The sequence below is a fragment of the Quercus robur genome, chromosome 11 (genome assembly GCF_932294415.1).
Source record: "Quercus robur chromosome 11, dhQueRobu3.1, whole genome shotgun sequence".
NCBI lineage: Eukaryota > Viridiplantae > Streptophyta > Magnoliopsida > Fagales > Fagaceae > Quercus > Quercus robur.
Genome location: NC_065544.1, coordinates 7,321,893 through 7,341,120, shown reverse-complemented (window position 1 = coordinate 7,341,120; position 19,228 = coordinate 7,321,893). Strand labels below are relative to the sequence as shown.

At 37.7% G+C, this 19,228-nt stretch overlaps 1 protein-coding gene across 3 annotated transcripts in view; it reads left to right on the top strand.

Annotated features, from left to right (window-relative positions):
• The window catches only part of LOC126707733 (cyclic nucleotide-gated ion channel 1-like), a 140,207-nt gene that overhangs the window by 1,271 nt on the left and 119,708 nt on the right, over positions 1-19,228 (top strand). For 2 of the 3 annotated variants that reach the window (XM_050407599.1, XM_050407601.1), the window contains exon 3: positions 18,122-18,396. The exons of the other annotated variant lie outside the window; for it this stretch is intronic. In XM_050407599.1, coding sequence (XP_050263556.1) covers positions 18,122-18,396 — 275 coding nt within the window. The remainder of the gene's footprint in view (positions 1-18,121; positions 18,397-19,228) is intronic. 3 annotated transcript variants of the gene reach the window in all.

Here is a 19,228-nt window from a genome sequence, read left to right as displayed (position 1 = left end):
CCCTCCAAGCCTAATCTACCCAATGCACCTAAGCCCTCCAAGCTTCTTACTCCAACAGGGTTACGACTAACCTTGTCTTCTTTAGCTTTTCGAATCCCGCAATAAGCTCATTGCATCAACCAAATAAATCGATCTTCTCCGAACTGCTTCCTAAACACTAAAATACCCCCTCACTGATATGGGTATGGTGAGATAGGGATTCGGCAAAATATACCTCTCAATGATATGTCAATGGAGAGGGTGAGAGTAGAGGAATTTGAAGAATCAAATGACAAAGATTGTGGATGAGTCAATCTTGTTTTTCTCTAGTGTTTCTCTCAAAATTCTCTCTGGAAGCCCTCTACATTTTGTGGGTATAAGGGTATTTATAGTAGTGTATGTGAGGAATGTGAAAAGTCAGTTTTCATCCAAATAGGGCTTTCTGGCGACTCAGTCTCGCAAGTGGAATGAGTCGCAAGTTTAAGTTGTGAGCTAATTGTTTGACCAGACTGTACATTTTGTCCTGTAATACTCTAGCTGTCGTGACCCTTCAGTTCCTTGCATGTTTCACACGTGTGCCACTTTGGCGACTTGCCAATCGCGAGTCAGTCGCGAGATCCAGTCGCAAGACTCCTTTGATTGCACACATCTTGAGTTTTCTTCACACCCTCTCACACACAACCCTTACATAAATTCCACCTAAATACAGGGTATCTAATTGTTAAAATACAAGCAAATTTGGTACGGAATAAAGCCAACACTTGATTGAATAAATTTAACCTTACATATGTCACATGAAAGAGTAAGTGGATTAGCTATATTAATAATTAAAAAAAAATACTAGTAGAACTTGAATATAAAAACTTAATTATTAATTTTGCATCTTGTGAGAAACCGGGATTCGGTTGGGCTCACAAAGAGTGTACGTGGTACCTCTTTAGGTTTAATTTATGTGAAGTCGTCACTTATTCTTATTTTAAAAAATGTAAAAAATGAATTAAATATGAATTTTATTGAATGTACCGAATTTACATTTGGTAAGCAATTTACATCGCTTTGGTTACAATATAAGTGAAAAGATACAAAATTTTTGTCCTAAATACAATCTATCAAAGAAAATGATAAAATACTAATCTTGAACCAAAAATCTTAGGTTCGGGGGGCTAGGTTATAGAGTGGGAAGGTGTTAGGCACCTATTATGCCAAGAAAAATCCAATCTTCTAAACTATGAATGACCACTTATGTATCCGCAATTAATGACATATGATACATACAATATGAGATGCAACGTGGAATTGTTAGTTTTTCTAGATCTATAGTTAAATTCTATTTAGAGATCTTAGACCTATGTCTTAGTCCATGCAAAATATTTAAATTTTATTAGAAAAATGTTTGATCTATTTTATTATGGGTTAAAAGATGACCCTTTTTTTTTTTTTTTTTTTAGGTTCAAATTTGATCTTTGATGTAAAAAAGAATGATGCTTTTGATAAAAATACTCAAATCTGATTTTTAATGTAAAAAAACTATATTTTGAATGAAAAATATTCAGATCTGAAATTTGTTAGATAAAAAAAATAAGTTTTAATGATAAAATGTAGATTTAATTTTTATTGTGAAAAATTATGAATTTTTATTGAAAAATACTATACATTACACCGACCAAGGCATGTGAGAATGCTGGCGTAGCTGGATCCAAACCGTACACATGGAGCAACTGTGAGCGAAGGAAAGGGAACACTAGCTGAAGGAGGGATCTTTAGCTCGTGCCAACGGTGTGACCATTTTGGGGAAGAGTGAGATTTGCACCTGACATGGACAACCAGCACTTGCACAAAAAGGAGATAGCGACTCCCCATAATCAAATGCTACAGAACACCCCTTATTGGCTGAGCTCGTGCTGGACCATTGTTAAAGACATGTGTATCACTCCTAACATCCTTGATGTCCATTTCCTTGTCCAAGGTTTGCTTCCCACGTAGTAGCAGAGCCGCTGTCAATTCCACTACCCTAACATTGGTGTGCTTTATCTCTTCTTCAATCATTACATAGTATAGTAGCTGTATTGAGATTCAAATGGAGGAATCACAGTTTGACACTTGGACTGTAAGAGGAACATGTTACTAAACCATCAGGGCAAGAACCTAAAGAAACTAATAGAAAAGTCAGAAAGTTTAGGTAGGAAAGTGATGTAGAAAGAAAAGGTATTCTTTGGGAAGGAACATCACCATTGTACAAAACCTTCACTTTTCTTTATATAATAGAAAATAGAAGAAAGCAAGGGGAATGACCCTTGCTCACCTGTGGTTTTTCATCCATTCCAAAGGGTTTCCACGTACTTCCTATGTCTTCTTTACTTTCCATGTTACACTTTCTCTTTCTCCTAACAACAAAGTGTTAAATCTTTCATTTTTTTAGTGTTCTTAAGTTTTTTTCACTTAAATGTACTGTTAGATCCACCATCTACTCTCTTACACAGCTTGATAATCTAACTTGCATGTACATTTTTAGGGACTCCACTGAGGAAAATCTCTTGTTATTTTTCCTTTTAGTTGTATATCATTTGTTCCTTTATAGTCCTATATTCAATTTTCTTTCTTTTTGACAACCCAATGCCTCCGAGAAAGAAAAATGCATGTGTTCAAGTTGGTGCAGGAGAAAACCAGCAAACAGAAGCAAGTGTAGACCATGTCTCTATGCACATCGAGGGCATAGAATCATCTAAAGAGGTCAGATAGCCTGGTAATAGGAACCTCATGGCAGCCATTAAGAACCTTTAGTGTTCTCAGGCCACCATGTGGGAAGAGCTCCAGTCCTTACGACAAAGAATAGCTACCCCTCAAACCCCACAAGGAGGCCAAGGACCTCAAGGAGAGACCGAAAGGTCAAATCTTGTTCCACCTTTGAACCAAGGTCCATCTCTTAACCAATGGACACCTCTGCAGCCTAAGAGACCTCAAGCATCTCCATAATTAACTAGGGAGGATATCACAACCATTTTGCTTGAGGTTAGGAAAGCAGAGAGTTCTACTTACATTGACACAAGGCCTCCTTACCCTAAAGAAGTGGCCAGGAAGCCTTATCCTACAAACTATACACCTCCCATTTTCCTTAAGTGCGATGGCATGATTGGGAATGCTAGAGAGCATATTAGGAGGTATGAGGATGCCTTGACAGCTCACTTTCATGACCTTAAGCTAAGACTCAGGGAGTTCTCTAAATCCTTAAATGATCGAGCCTTCACTTGGTACCGTTTGCTAGGGTCGGTTTTGAGTTAGAATGGCATGGCTACCCAGTTCATGAAAAAGCTCTTTGCTTTGGATGAAAGGCTCACTTTGTCAGATCTGCAACAAGAGAGGCAGATGGTATCTGAGAGGTTATTGGACTACATTTGTAGGTTCAGGGACCTCTCCTTGATATGCTATGACCCTGTAGAGGAAGAAAGATTGGTGGATATCTGTATTGCTGACATGCTATATGAATACCACCCTTATTTGGAGAATCTCCAGATCCCAAGTTTCACAAGGCTAGTGGAAGCATCTAGGTAAACAAGTATGTTAGTGAAGAAACGTTCCAAAAACTTGACTTCACAAACCACAAGTGCTCCTAAACAACCTTGGAAGCGGGAAAGCAAAAAGGTGAAAGTAGCTATGGTGGAAGAACCAAAGAAGGCCGCCAAAGGTAGGAAGAGAGAGAGAAGTGGTATCCCTCCCCCTTTTTCTATCTTAATGGAAGAGTTATACAACATCTTTGAAGCCTAGGTGAAGGATGGCATGGTGGTCTTATCTGAGTGCAAACGTGAGCCAACAAAGGAGGAAAAGTGAGGTGCGCTTTACTGTTGTTATCATAGGAGGAGTGACTACCACACTATGGACTGCTATGCTTTGAGAAACATATTCCATGAAAAGGTGGCCAAGGGTGATTTGGTTAACAAGAATGGGAAGCGTACAGACCAAAGAATGCACAAACTCAAGGTATCAATGACCTTTTTCATAGCTTGTGAGGACCTTATGGAAGAAGAGGCTGAGAATGTAGCCAACATTAGTGCTACACTTGTGTCATTGTAGGATGAAGAGATGACGTTGGGAATCTAGCAAGATGATAAAGGTCATGCCTTTCTCAAGGGAATGGGTCTCAGGCCACTGGCTAGAAGAGAGTCAGCTTAAGCCCTGACCCGAGTGGTGGAGAGGAGCCAGGAAACAACTGCCTCCAAGGGAAGCATATTGCAAGTGACATATCAAGTGACCAGGAAATCAGTGACCTTCTCTACCAGGGACTTAGCCAACCAGGCCATAGATGGTGAAAGTGTAGAAAAAATACATGTTTGTATCGCATACAATACATACCCAGTGGAAAAATAACGGATCTACTTCATTTGCAATTGATAACATGTACTATGTAAATTTCAGAATATAAGAACAAGAGAGTGTACCTTGGTGTGGTGAAATTCAAAACCAAAGATTAGAAGTACTCGGGAACACTTTTAATCTTCACTCCAATTCCACTTGATGCCCAAGAAGTGTGGTCTCCGAATCAGTTTATATGTTTGTGTTCAAGGGAAAATAAGGGAGTTTCCAACACTCACATACAAACAATTTCATCATCTTACAAAATTTTGTATGTTTCTCTCCTTATAACTGATTATCTAATTGGACTAGCCTCTTAGGCCATTCCAATTAGACTTTAGTATGTGGCTTGGAGTGGAACCAAAAGGGAACAAATAAGACACTAGCTCCAATGGGCCTTGGACTTTTCTGTCAACTCTTGACAAGTCCAAAGTTACCATTAATTATATTTAATACCACTATATAAATATAATTGAACTCTAGATCTTATTAATAAATTATATTCCAAGACTTTATTGTACATACAACCCCTTCATAAAATATTTGTAGTAATACAAACTCATGAATGTAAACTGCCACTTTGAAGATTAATACATCTTAACCCTTGAGTACCCAATTTAATCCTTTAAGTTATTCATCATATATTTATGAAATCCAATTTCATAAATATATACTTTAATAACTCCTTACTAAAGTAGTTAGGCCTAACATTCTAAATAACCAAACCCATTAAACTTATCTCAAAGGAATATTTTATACCTTCGTTAAGAGATTATGTATTCCATCTTGAGAATATATATTCTATCAACACTAAATGTAGCTGCCCAATATAATGAGGTTTTGACCGTGACTTTAGATTTCACTCTTGATATATCAAAGCAACCTACATTTCATGACCAGGTCCATTATTCTCTCAGGATTAAGAGTTGATGTAAATAGAAGTTGTGAGATTTATTATTCATTTGACAGTCATTAGAAGAATAATAAATCTCATAGCGGTCCAGTTCAATATGTCTTAACTCTTAAAACATATCAACATATCAACTAGAAGTCTCCACTTCCATTATCAAAACAAATCATCTTAGTTGATATGTTATAGTTTTCGCAGATGAAATGCCCAATTTCATCACCGACTACAAACTAAAATTTTGAGTTTACAAAAAACTTGTGACTTATATCTTCTGTGACTAAATCACATACTATGCATCTCATGGACTATATGATAATATCCAAATATTCATGTTACCATTATTTTAGATAATAATAAAACAGCTTTATTATTTACAACATTAAGTCATATATAATGTCATATATAGCATCATACATAGCATCATACAATAGGATTTAAGGGGCACTAATCTTAACAGAGAGGCCCTTGTATGTCACTGCTTTCCTAGCATATTCCTAGATCAAAAGGGCCTTGGTAGATACTAGTGCCTCCACCAACATTTTGTCGCTTTTGACATTGGATGCTTTAGGCATTCTAAGAGAAAGAATCATTCGAGAGCCACTTCAAGTGGCAGAGATAGGTCATTGCAGCAATGCACTCTAGGACATGTGTCCTTGAATTTGAGGGCAGGGCCCATTAGGGCATGTACTCTTATGCATGTGATGGATGTTGATACTCTGTACCATTTTATTCAAGGCTACCCTTGACTTAGAGCACACAAAGTAGTGGCTTCCATGTATCATCAATGTGTGAAGGCTGTTTGGAGAGGTAGGCCTGTGACCATTGAGGCCATTAGGATGCCTTATGACTGGGCAGAGCTCCACTATGCAGAGGCAGCTTTGTATCAGGAGTTCGAACCTGAGGGAGAGAACAAAATCCTTCCTTTCAATGCTACTGGTTTAGTAAGGGAGGAAGAAGATGATGGAGAGGTTATAGAAAAAGACCTCCTATGATCAGAAGGACCACCAAGCTTGATGGTAAGGTGGTTTATGAGTTCTGAAGGTTAGAGGAAGGGGGTCGGGAGAATGGCGGGCCTAACCCTTTTAGCCTTACTCAACAGCCAGGAGGGGAACACATAGTTGAAGAACCTATAAAGGAAATCCCTAAATACATGAATGATATTGTGAAGAACGTTCAAGAAGAGCTTGTTGAGGTCAATCTCAGCAAGGAAGGAAGAGAAAGAATGGTTAAGATAAGTATAGGTCTACCGGAAGGAGAAAAAAGAAAGCTGATAGCTCTGCTAAAAGAGTATAAAGATGTTTTTGCTTAGGATCATAAAGAGATGCCAGCATTAGATCCAAAGCTGGTTACACATTAGCTTAATGTTGACCCTAAACCAATGCCTGTGAAGCAAACAGTAAGGAAATATCGCTTGGATGTTAAAGAAAATATCAAAGCTGAGGTAACCAAGCTTTTGAAGGTAAGGTTCATAGAAGAGATCAAATGTCCTGAATGGTTAGCCAACATAGTTCCTATGAAGAAGAAGGGTGGATAGATAAGGATTTGTGTAGACTTTAGAGATCTTAATAAGGCCTATCCCAAAGATGAGTTTCCACTGCCCAATGTCGACATTCTGCTAGTTGTAGTTGCTAGATAGGAATGCTTTTCCTTTATGGATGGCTATAGTGGTTACAATCAGATCTTTATGGAGCCAGTAGATGTCTATAAAACCGCCTTTAGGACGCTTTTTATGAATTACTTCTACAAAATGATGCCTTTCAGATTGAAGAACGCTAGTGCTACCTATCAAAGGATCGTGACTTTGATCTTTAGTGATATGTAGCACAAGCAAGTGGAGGATTATGTTGATAATTTGGTGGTAAAGGCCAAAAACTTGGTTGAACATTTGTTACATTTGAGGCAAGCATTTGAGAGATGTAGGGAGTACAACCTGAGAATGAACCCTTCAAAATGCGCCTTTTGGGTATCCTCGGGGAAGTTTTTAGTATTCCTTGTCCATCAGAGAGGCATTGACTTGGATCCCACTAAAGCCAAGGCAATAACTGCACTCACCCTGCCAGCAACTTTCAAAGAGTTGAGAAGCTTTGTGGGAAAAGTGTTTTATCTGAGAAGGTTTATACTAGGGTTAACCGAGATCTTGAAACCTTTGTTTGAGTAAACCAAGAAAGGAGTAGCCTTTATATGGTGTGATCAATGTGAGAAAGCATTCTAAAAGATACAAGCGATTTTGGTAGATCCTCATACCATGGTTGCTTCATCACCTGGTAAGCCTCTTCTATTGTACATAGCCAATATGGAGTAGTCATTGGGGGCTTTACTAGCTCAGGAATAGGGAGGCATGGAGAAGCCAGTGTATTACATTCACAGGCTTATGAAAGGACCAAAGCTGAGGTACTCCACAATTGAAAAGGTATGTCTATCCTTGGCATTTGCTATGTCAAAATTCAATGATTACTTTCTAGGGCATCGTATAAAATTGGTAACCAAGAGTAACCCTGTGAAATATCTCCTAACTTGCCTTCAATTATCGGGGAGAATGGCTCAATAGGCCATCCTGATGTCATGCTATGATATCGAACGCATAAGACCATCCACCATTAAGGAGAAAGTAGTGGCTAATTTTCTAGCCAACTTCCTAGGGACCAGTGATTTCTCACTTACCTAACAGGAAGTTTTGGTGACAGAAGAGCAAGAATGGTCTATGCACTTCGATGACTCATCTACTTCTTAGGGAAGGGGAATTGAAGTAGTACAGAAGTCACCAGGGGAAGACCACACGTTTGCCTATAAGCTGCATTTCCCCTACTCAAACAATGAAGCAGAATATAAAGCCCTAGTAATGGGATTGAAGGCTACCAAGAGACTTGGCATAAGAGGGTTAAAGGTATTTGGGGATTCCGAGTTAGTCATTAATCAAGTTAAGGGAACCTATGTGATAAAGAATCCTAGCTTGGCTGCTTACAGGGCCATAGTACAAGAACTCATGAGACACTTCACCTTCATAGAATGTAAAATGATTAACTGGAACGAGAACAAGTTGGCTAATTCACTAGCCACCCTAGCCACCAAATCTGTATTGAAGAAAGAGAAGATGACACGTTGGGTAGAGAAACAGCCCGGCCTGATCAAAGGCGGGTTTTGCCTCCCCGAGTATTGGCGAGAACCTTTATTAAAGGTAATGGTCCAAGGTAGGGATATTGGGACAAGTTTGCCATCAAATATGAAAGACTTCCTTAAGATCAATAGGGACTCGTTTTTCAGAGGAGTAGAAGGGTTGCTAATGAAGTGTGCCTCAAGGCAGGAAGGGCTGACACAACTATATAGGTTACACCATGATGTTTGTGGGGTAATCCTTGATGTCAACCTATATAGAAGACTATAGAGGCTAGGGGTCTTTTGGCCAGAGATGGCTAGTGATGCCATAGGAGAGTAGAGAGACTGCAAGACTTGTTCTATCATACCCCCAAATCAAGCGGAAGTGCTGAATAGTAAAGCACAAGAAGAAAATTGGCAGGATCTGTACTTGAGATACCTTTTAGAGGGTGTTCCACCTGCTGATCAACTAATGAGGGAGAAGCTAAAGAAGTACGCAACAAGATTCAATATGGTGGATGGGAAGTTGTTCAAAAGAAGCTTCCAAGGGAAATGGTTGGTGTTCATTCCAAGCAAAGAGGTGAAGGGCATTCTCTTAGATTTGCATGAGGGAGAACCAGTAGGACACTCTGGTGGTAGGAAGCTAAGGCAAATGGCTTTGCACCAGGGATACTACTGGCTCACGATGCAAAGAGATGTCCAGGATTTCACCAAGAAGTGTCAAGAATGTTAAAGGCAAGGGGATGAGATACATACCAACCACTAAAGCCTTCACCCAACTATTGCTCCATATCCTTTTTCCACAACTGGGGGCTGGATTTCATAAGTCCCATAATTCCCCATTCTAAAGGATGTGTTTGGATATTGGTAGCCATTAAACTATTTACTAAGTTGGTGGAAGCTATGACCATGAAGAAAGCAACAGGTAGCTCAATGGCTAATTTTCTGAGGAAGAACATGATATATCGTTTTGGGGCACCCAGCAAATTTATTTTTGATAATGGAACACCATTCTTAAACAAGGATGTGCACCGTTTAACAAAATGTACTCCGTAACTCACATGATATTGACACCATATTACCTCAAAGGAAATGGCCAAGCTAAGGCCTCCAACAAAAGACTACTGAATATATGGGGAAAAATGACTAAAGAGAATGGAAAATGATGGAGAGAGGAACTTCCTATAGCTTTGTGGGCTCATAGAACAATCAAATCACAAGCTACAAGAGCCTCACCCTTTTCCCTATTTTATGGCATAGAGGTTGTCATCCCAATAGATTTAGTAAGGGCAGTAGTGAAAACTAACAGATATAGTAGGGATACCCAAAGAAGACATCTTGAAGATTGTTGAAAAAAAACATGACAACGTTGCCTTTCATAACTGCCTTTTAAGGCAAGTATGAAGGCAAAACATGAAGGCAAGTTAAAGAAAGAAAATTTCAAGTGGAAGAACTTGTCTGGAAAATAGCCCTTCATGCATAAGGTGTGGCTGGAGCAGTCGTGCACAAGTTTTCATCAAAATAGGAAGGACCTTACATTGTGGAAGAAGCATATCAAACTAAACACTATTGGCTAAAATATTAGGTAGGTATGAAGGCGTATAGCCCCATTAGCGGAGCTCACCTTAAGAAATACCATGCTTAATTTTGTAATTTGATACTTTCTATTCCATAATGTTTATAATACTAAATAAGTCCATTTTCCATTCAGTTATTTCATATTTTACTGTTCATAGTATGCATGCAAAGTTCAATATTATAACTGAATATAAAAGGAAGCTTAATAGAGTTTACAGACAAACAACTCTCCCATGACCATAAAATATTACAAACTAGAAAATTAAAAAATATTTGTAAAAGTGCTGATATTTTCAAGAGAAAAATCTGGATGGCTAAGAGCGCCTAGCTTGCCTTCTAATTTTTCAATTTCTTTATCCAAAGAACTCTATTCTACTGTGACACCTTCTAGCTAAGTCTAAAGGGAAAATTAGCTTCTTGTGCAGATGACAAGTCCCTTTGAAGCTTGACAATGGGTTCCTGGAGCTAGGTGATTAGAGTGCTATGCGCCTCCATGGCCAACTTTTTTTCCTTTGTTTTGTTGATACAAGAGATTCTCTTATCTCTCAACTTTTGAAGTAAGGACAAAGAGGCATGAACAGAGGGCCTTGCCTTTAGGTCCCTCAATGTGATGACACGGCTCTTCAGCTAGTCAACATTGAAACCCATGCCCTCAACATCACCTAGTATGGGAAGAAGTTCATCAAAGGAAAGAGTCAAAATATCCTATTTACCTTTAGATTGCAGTTGGGATACAACAGACCCAATTTGCCCCAACGTAAAGCCCCTAAGAGATAGTGTCCAACTACCAGTATCCCCTATCATCTCAGGATACTTTGAAAGTAGTTTGGAGCAGATTGCTTTCAAAGGGGGAGAAAGCAATGAGACTAATGGATTGGGGTTTGCCTCGATGCTTTCACTTTATTGATCTTTGGAAGTAACTTCTGCAAAATCTTCTTTCTCTAGGGGATTGTCGGTATACACTTGATTCGAATCCCCCCTTTAGCATCAGATTCTATTTCCTTCTCAGAAACCACCTCTTGTATAGAGGCATCTTGTGCCAAAGGAGTGGCTTTCACTCTGGTTTGAGACTAAGGAATAGTTTCTTTAATCTATCAAAGGTCAAAAGAGAGAGAAGAAAGGAGGATCACTTACACCATTGATCAAGAAAAACATTACAAAAAAAGAAGACTAAGAAGGAAGATACATACTCTTGGTTTCTTCACAACAAAAACCTTGACATTCTTCCTTTTCCTCTTGATGGTTTGGATTTGGCAGAGAGTTTCAAAGTCAGATCACCATGGAAGATAGGTGGGATGTCCACACGTTAAGACCTATTCTCTCCAAAGTTCTTGAGACGCTTCCTAATACCAGACCACCATGCTTTAAACTTGGGTGAAGGAAATCCAACTCTAGAAGGGGAGGCAAAGGGTATTTTGGAACCAGACACCAACAACTTAATGAGGTTCCCACTCTTAAAAGCTAATGATGCTACTATAGCAGGTAAGGATGAAGTGGAGAAATGCCCTAGTACACCTTGGTCAAAACTGAATTGGCGTGCAAATCTTTGGGGGTTATAAGCTTGGATCTCAAAATCATCCTGAAAACGTGCCTAAAGGTGGGAAGTAAAGGCACAAGCAACAAAAGAAAGCTCCTCCTCAAACCAAGGAGCATCTCTGTAATGAGAAACAGTTTCATTTTGAAAAGAATGGAACAAAAGTAGGAGTCCACCCTCAAGAGGGGAATAGGGTCTGGTTGTCCAGTCAATAAGGTCATCCAACACCTTACAAAGGAAGCTATCAAAAGATACCACAACCTTATTCCAACCCCATGATCATGGTAATCCCTGGGGTGATGGTTGACTGGCCTTAAAGGAACTTAAAGCTTTGTGGATAGGAGCATAGTTCCTAAAGTGCTCCTACAACCAAATTCGCAATAATGCCACAAGCTAGAAAGCACGGGTGTGGCTCTAGGGCTGCCGCACCTACACCGAACTCGTGGCAACACAGCGACGCTCCTCTAATGTGCCAATTTGCCCTTTTTTTCTTCTCTATTCACGCCAATTTGAGCCGATATGGACCGATTCATTCTGATTTTAGTCGATTCGGCTCCGATTCTGGCCTATTCATGCCGATTCCAACCGATATTGGCCAAAACCAGCCGAAACTCTTCGAAATTATGGCAAAAATACATGTTAAAAAAATAATAAAAATAAACTTGTGGGTTGTATTCTAATTTATGAATATCATCTTTTAGTTATTATCTAATATTACTCTTAAATTGATATATATTTACAATTATATGAAAAATTATGCTTAGCAATATATAGAAAATATAAATAATAATTTTTTAATCGCCGCACCTACACCCTACTTTTTCAAAAATTGTCGAGTCTCACACCCGCACCCACACCTGAATCCGGAAATGTACACGTGCTTCATAGGCCATAGGTACAAATGTCTCTACTTGAAATCTACCCCAAGAATATTGTAGGGCAAGGGTGAAACGATCTAAATGAGAATACAAAGTCCTTAAGAAATAAGTGGCAAGGGGGAAAGAATGTCCTTTGGCTAGCTTGACAGCTAAAGGGAAATGTCTACTTAGAATTTTCTCATGGGGATGTCCTTCAAACAAATACTAAGATAACAAGAAAAAAAGCAATAAAGGTCTCAAGTTCATAAGGGCTAGAATTACCTTCTCCTACGATGAAGTCTGTGCCCTCCTTTAAAGAGTTTGAATTGGCTTCTTCATCCACGCCATCAACATACTCTCTCTAGAAATATCTAATATATCCCCAAAAGTTAGCCCTAGAACCTTTGTCACCACCCACACTAGTGTCTTCTGGCACTTCCTCGCTAAAGGTTTTCCCTTTCCTTGCTGCCTTCAGGACTAGTTTTTTCAAGGTTTTCTTTACTGAACTTTACGACTTTGGCCTCATCAGGAGACAAGGCAATGTTGACTACCTCCCCATCCCCAAATAGGGGAAGTTTCAGTATCTCATAAACAACTTCAAGGGAGGGAGAGACTTCTTGACACTCTGTAAAGAAGGTAAGGGTGGTAGAATTCCATTGGTACAAGAGAGAAAGAAGGCTTTCACTATCCTTACTAATGTCCGAGCTAGAGAACACCAACATAGTGTGCACTGGATGCACCTTTTGCAGGATATCCATGAAAGGAGGATGTGTTAGTAATCTTCGACACCAACTTCTCCAACCTTTGGAAATAGAAGTATGAGATTTAAAGACTACATCAGTAGTAGGAGCAAAATCTCCTTTTCAAGTGCCAAGTCAAGGAATGTGCTTCAACTCCAAATCCATGGTTAAAAGATCATTAGGCTCTCCACATGCTGTGTATGGGGGATCTGTAGAGCAAGGAACAGATTCTCAATCCAAACTTTTATCGAATAAGTAGTCTTCAAAAAATGGAGGGATGATCCATTGCTCCTATGTGGAAGGATTCTCCCCTCCCCTTAGCAGTGGCCTATTTATCTTAGGGGTTGAAGATCCTGTGATCTTTGAAGAACTGGTTCTCAGGTTGTGTTTCACACCCATGGTTTTCGTGCTGGTAAAGATTTCTAAGATTTGGGTTTGGAAAAGAAAACGATAAGGAAGAAATGAGAAAAATAGGGAGAATGAGGCAATTCCTTTTTTCCTTCCTTTTATACTTTGGGAAATTATTCTTTTCCCTCTAAAAGAGTCATTCAAAAGTAAGGCACCTTTCAAAATAATTGGCATGTGTCAGCAAAGGGAAGAGATAGAACCTCTGACAAAGTTCGTTAACAAAGAAATCAAAGAAAACTGCCTTTGCAGAAAGGGTGAAAAGGCGCGACCCTTCATCAATAGGTTTAATCCTACACTTTGCCTTGTGTTTAATTAACTAATATGTTTGTATGATTGTTCCTTTGTGTAGAAGTACAATGATAGATACACAGCAATATTTTGGAAGCAAACTATATTGTTTATATATATATATATATATTCAAAAAGAAAAACGCGATTTACACTTGGTTTGGCCCTTGTGGCCTATCACCCCTTTTCGATACACTTACCCAAAAAAAAAAAAAAAACAGCAACCACAACTACAAAATAAAGCAACCAATAATCTAAGGCCAATAATATGGCCTGCTTACGAAAACAACAAAAGAAGAAAGCCTAAACTATAGGTTTGACGGAGAAATAGTTTAAGGAAAACAAAACTTGTAGGCATCCAAGTCTCTCCCCGAGACTCTGTCTTTTTAAGGATAGCCCAAAGCGAGGTCTTCCTCCTCCTCCTCACCCTCCTCATCTCCAGAGTCCGAGTCATCAGAAGAGTTAGAATCAGATTCACTAGAGGTTTTCGCACTTGAGTCAAAGCTTGTTTGAGAAGCCCTATGCCTTCTCCTGTGCCTTGGAACATTCCCCATAAAAGCATCGTAGGCATTATCCTCAGCATCTTCATCAGCCTTCAATCGATGTTCCTCTAAGTCCTCCACCTCATCTTCTTCACTACCTTCCCATGGTTGAACTTCTTGAGGAAGGAAAACTTGAGGGAGAAGGGGAAAAATAGGGAGGGGAGGAGGAAGAGGAATGGCTGGTTATGCATTGTTGACACTCAGAGAGCCCGAGTCATTGCTAGAAGAAGTTTAACCTTTGGAAAAAGAGTTTGAATCGGTAGAAAAGGGGCTGGCCATTTTGTTGACAATGGAGGTTTTTCTCTCTGAGAAGAAGGGAATGTAAGGGTGCAAAAGGAATGAAGAATAAAGGAAGATCTTTTCCTTTTAAAATTACCAACCAGAGTCAAGTGAAGAGATACAACATTTATGAAAATTAAAGTCTGTCAGCCAAGCACAGGAAATGAAACGAGGCTAAAATGGCTAGAAAAGCCTGCTGATGCTGCGTGTCCCAACTTTGAATGTCACAACGCATGATTACAAAGCATTAAAATTTGATACGATGTGACTGTCAATGGCCTTGATCATTAATGCCATTGACAATTAGGGGGCTAATGTACATTAAACCAGCTAAGGCATGTGAGAATCTTAGCATGGTTGGATCCAGACAGTACACGTAGAGCAGTTGTGAGCAAAGGAAAAGGAACGTTGGTTGAAGGAGGGATCTTTAGCTTGTGTCAACGTCATGACCATCTTGGGGAAAAGTGATATTTGTACCTGACATGGACAACCAACACTTGCACAAAAGGGAGATAGCGACCGCCCATAGTCAAATGCTACTAAACACCCCTTATTGCTTGAACTTGTACTGGACCACTGTTAAAGACACATGTATCACTTCTAATATCCCTGATGTCCCTTTCCTTGTCCAAGGTTTGTTCCCCACACAGTAGTAGAGCTGCCCTCAGTTCCACTACCCTGACATTGGCGTGCTTTATCTCTTCTCCAGCCGTTACATAATATAGTAGCTATATTGAGATTCAAATGGAGGAATCATAGTTTGACACTTGTCCTATGTACTTGGTAGCATTCCTCAGACTATAAGAGGAACATGTTACTAAACCATTAGTGCAAGAACCTAGAGAAACTAAGAGAAAAGCCAGAAAGTTTGGATGGGAAAGTGAGGTAGAAAGAAAAGGTATTCTTTGGGAAGGAACATCACTATTGTACAAAACCTTCATTTTTCTTTACATAATAGAAAATAGAAGAGAGCAATGGCCATTCCCCTTGTTCACCCATGTTTTTTCCCTTCCAAAGGGTTTTCCATGTACTTCCCATGTTGCACTTTCTCTTTCTCTTGACATCAAAGTGTTAAAGCTTTCATTTTTTATTTTAGTGTTCTTAAGCTTTTCACTTAATTGTATTGTTAGATCAGTCACCTACTCTCCTACACAGCTTGATAATCTAACTTGCATGTACAAATACAACTCTAGTTTTATTGTGTAAAGCAATAATTTTTTAGTGAGAAAGTATAGATCTGGTTTTTAAATAGAAAAACTTTGAATTTTTTTATAAGAAAATTCAGATCTGGTTTTTTAATGTAGAAAACAAAAGAAGCATTTTATACATGAAATAATTGTAGATCTAAGATTCTTAATAGTGAATCATTATAGGTCTAAGAATAAAATTTAAGAACAATCAAGTCCAAGAATTAGAACATGTGAAGATCCAAAAATACTTAACCAATCACAAAAAATCATTTAATTAATTTTAATTATCAATCAATCAAAATTAATTTCAATTAATCTCATGTGAGAAGTTTCACCCAAATTAATTCATGTAGACCGTTAAAACTTGATTTTGCGATATCTTTTGATCCAATTGTCCGATTTGGAAACCGAACATATCGTTGCAATCGTTGAAATCTCAAGATTATTTTTATTACATGTGAGAAATGAGTTAGTGACTAAAATGGAACCATGATATTTAGGATACATAAAATGACCATTTTACCATCTTCCAAGGTTAAATTATGGGTGCAAAATGGGGTGTCTACACATCTCAAAAAGCAATAGAATAATTTTAAATAAAACATATTATATAGAATTTAATAATATTAATAAACATTTATATATAAGAAAAAGACTACTTTAAAATTTATCTGGCTTAGGCTTAAAACACATTGTCCTAGTCTTGTGAGCCATATGGCGCAAACATGGTATGCAATGTATAAGTTTTATTGTGAAAACACAATATTATGATAGATATCAACATTATTAAAATAAATGTTATAAGTTTTAAGCCGTTCTTAATAAAGACTTCAGTTGTAGTGCTTGACCAAAAAAATAAAAAAGAGAGAGATCTTGTTTCAGATTTAAGAAGAGAGCTTTTGATTTTGAAAATGCTATTAAGTTTAAAGTGGTGAAGCCTAAGACGTCCACAGTGACCCCAGAAACATCAAATTTACTATCTTTGTGTTGTGGAAGAAGCCCAAAGACAAAGCAGATTTACAATGATATGATCTGTCTACTTCAGTTGAGGCCTTTTTTTGCCACCCACATGCACATATTAATGAGAGAGAGAGAGAGAGAGAGAGAGAGAGAGAGAGAGAGAGAGAGAGAGAGAGAGAGAGAGAGAGAGAGAGAGAGAGAGAGAGAGAGAAGAAGAAGAAGAAGAAGAAGAAGAAGAAGAAGAAAATTTAGTATCCGTTTGGCAAAGATTATTTTTGACAACTTATTTTACTATTTAACTTATTTTTGGTATTATTCATGGGTTCCACTGCACTTTTTGGTACTATTCATGGATTTCACTATACTATTTTAGCTAACTTTTACCTTTATCTATGGTAATTTTAGTAAAAAATTTCAGTTTTAACAAAATAAGTGAATCCCAAACGGACCCTTAGGATGAAAACTTAGCAAAAAGTGACATAGGAAAACTATAAGTGCAGAACTATTGTTGAACCAAACATGTGGATGTAGGATTTCAAAATGTGTGGTAGGTGGGATATCAACGTGTAAGTGTAGGATATGTGTTGGGAAAAAAAAAAAAAAAAAAAACTAAGTGGCCAATGATATTGCTACTCAAAAAAAAAAAAAAAAGATTAAAAAATAATTAAAACACTTTGTAGTGGGCTTTGGGGTTGTGGCTGCCTTTATATGTTTTTTTTTTTTTTTTGGTTTTTGTTTTGGTTGAAATTTTGTGTAGTGTTGTCCAAAAATTGGTAAGTTTAATGTTTAATGTTTTGCTATTATTTAATTCTTTAGTTAAAATGACCAATTATAAAATGATTTATTTATTTATCTATTTATTTATATAATTTATATAATTATTAATTATTTATTTATGATATTATTGGTTTGACCATTGATATGACTCTGGTCCTACTATAAAATCGAGAACTATTTTCTATTTTGGTACTTTGAGCATACCGGTTTTAAAACTGAGTAGTTCTGGTGCCACAACAATGTGCACAACTTTGTGCACAACTCGGCCACGTGGCGAGTTGTGGTTGGTGGAGGGGTGATGGTGGGTCACCCCTCCACCAACCACAACTCGCCACGTGGCCGAGTTGTGCACAAAGTTGTGCACATTGTTGTGGCATTAGAATTTTCCTTTAAAACTATGGGTACAACAGTTAGATATTTTAAATGGACTATCTAGTTTCTCCTTTCTCATTTCCCACCACCATAGAATCGAATAGGTGTAGTTACTAGTTAGAGTTGGGCTCTCCAATATTGACATTCCACTGAAAGGCCATTAAGAAAACCGCCAGTGGGGAGGGGGGAATTTATGGTTTTGTATTTTTGAGGTTCTTCTGCATCGTACATATAAACTAATTTTATGTTTACCATGCTTTTGTTTAGGATAAATGATACCGAATCGCAGGCTCCCGAGGTTTGGAATATGGTAATTATATTGGTGCGCATGATCGCATTATCACTGGAACCCTTGTTCTTTTATGGTCTCATGATCAATGAATACAAGAAATGCGTTGAGATAGACAGAAGGTTGTGGATCACAGCTATAGTTTCGCGATCTTTCCTTGATATCACTTACATAGTGCTGCGACTTTTTACTGGGTTTTTAGGCATGCAATTTCGGAAACGTGGAAGAAATGAGTCAAATGAAGAAGGGGAAGGTAAAGATCAACATATTTACATACTATCTAAATTGCAATCTATCTAATATCTCTTCAAAAAATTTAAAAGAAAATGTAATTAGGTAAATAATAGCTAGCCTCATATCACGTGTGCGATGAGGCTCTTTTTTTTTGAAAGGGGGGGTTAGTATGGTATCTTTTTATTTATAACCAAGTTTTCTATAACAACTTTAATATATTTCACGTATCACAGAAGGTTATAAAATTACCAATTCACAATATATGCAGTTAAAAAAGTACATATACTATAATTCAATTGAGAAAATAGTATATAAATTTTGTTAAAAAGTTTACCAATTTTGACAAAAAAAACATCTAACTATTGAGAAGTATCCAATATATGAAATAGAGAGGGCATAATAAGATAGTGTTGGTTAGAAACAAGATGAAAAAATGGAAAACAAACTAAAGGGATTTAATGTTATCAGAAAATTTTCTTATACATTCCATAACGTTGGAAAGGGGAAGAGTGGGAAATAATGAAAGGGGAAGGGTTTTTATTTCATGAAGTTGTAATTGGTTTTTGTGTGGCTTTTTTATTTTTATTTTTTGATGTGACGTGGGGTAGTTTTTCTATTGGTTTTTGTGTGGCTTTTTTTTTTTTTTTTTTTTTTGATGTAATGTGGAGTTGTTTTTCTATTTTTTATTATTTTATTTTAGAATGTGGGATATGTTGAGTTAAGATAACTTGACCCCAGTTAATTATTTAATTACCCAAGTTGATTAATTAAGTTCAATTTGCATGCAAAATGTTAAGGCACCAACAAATCACCAAAATACTAAGTGTAGCGGAAAATAAATTTAACACTGT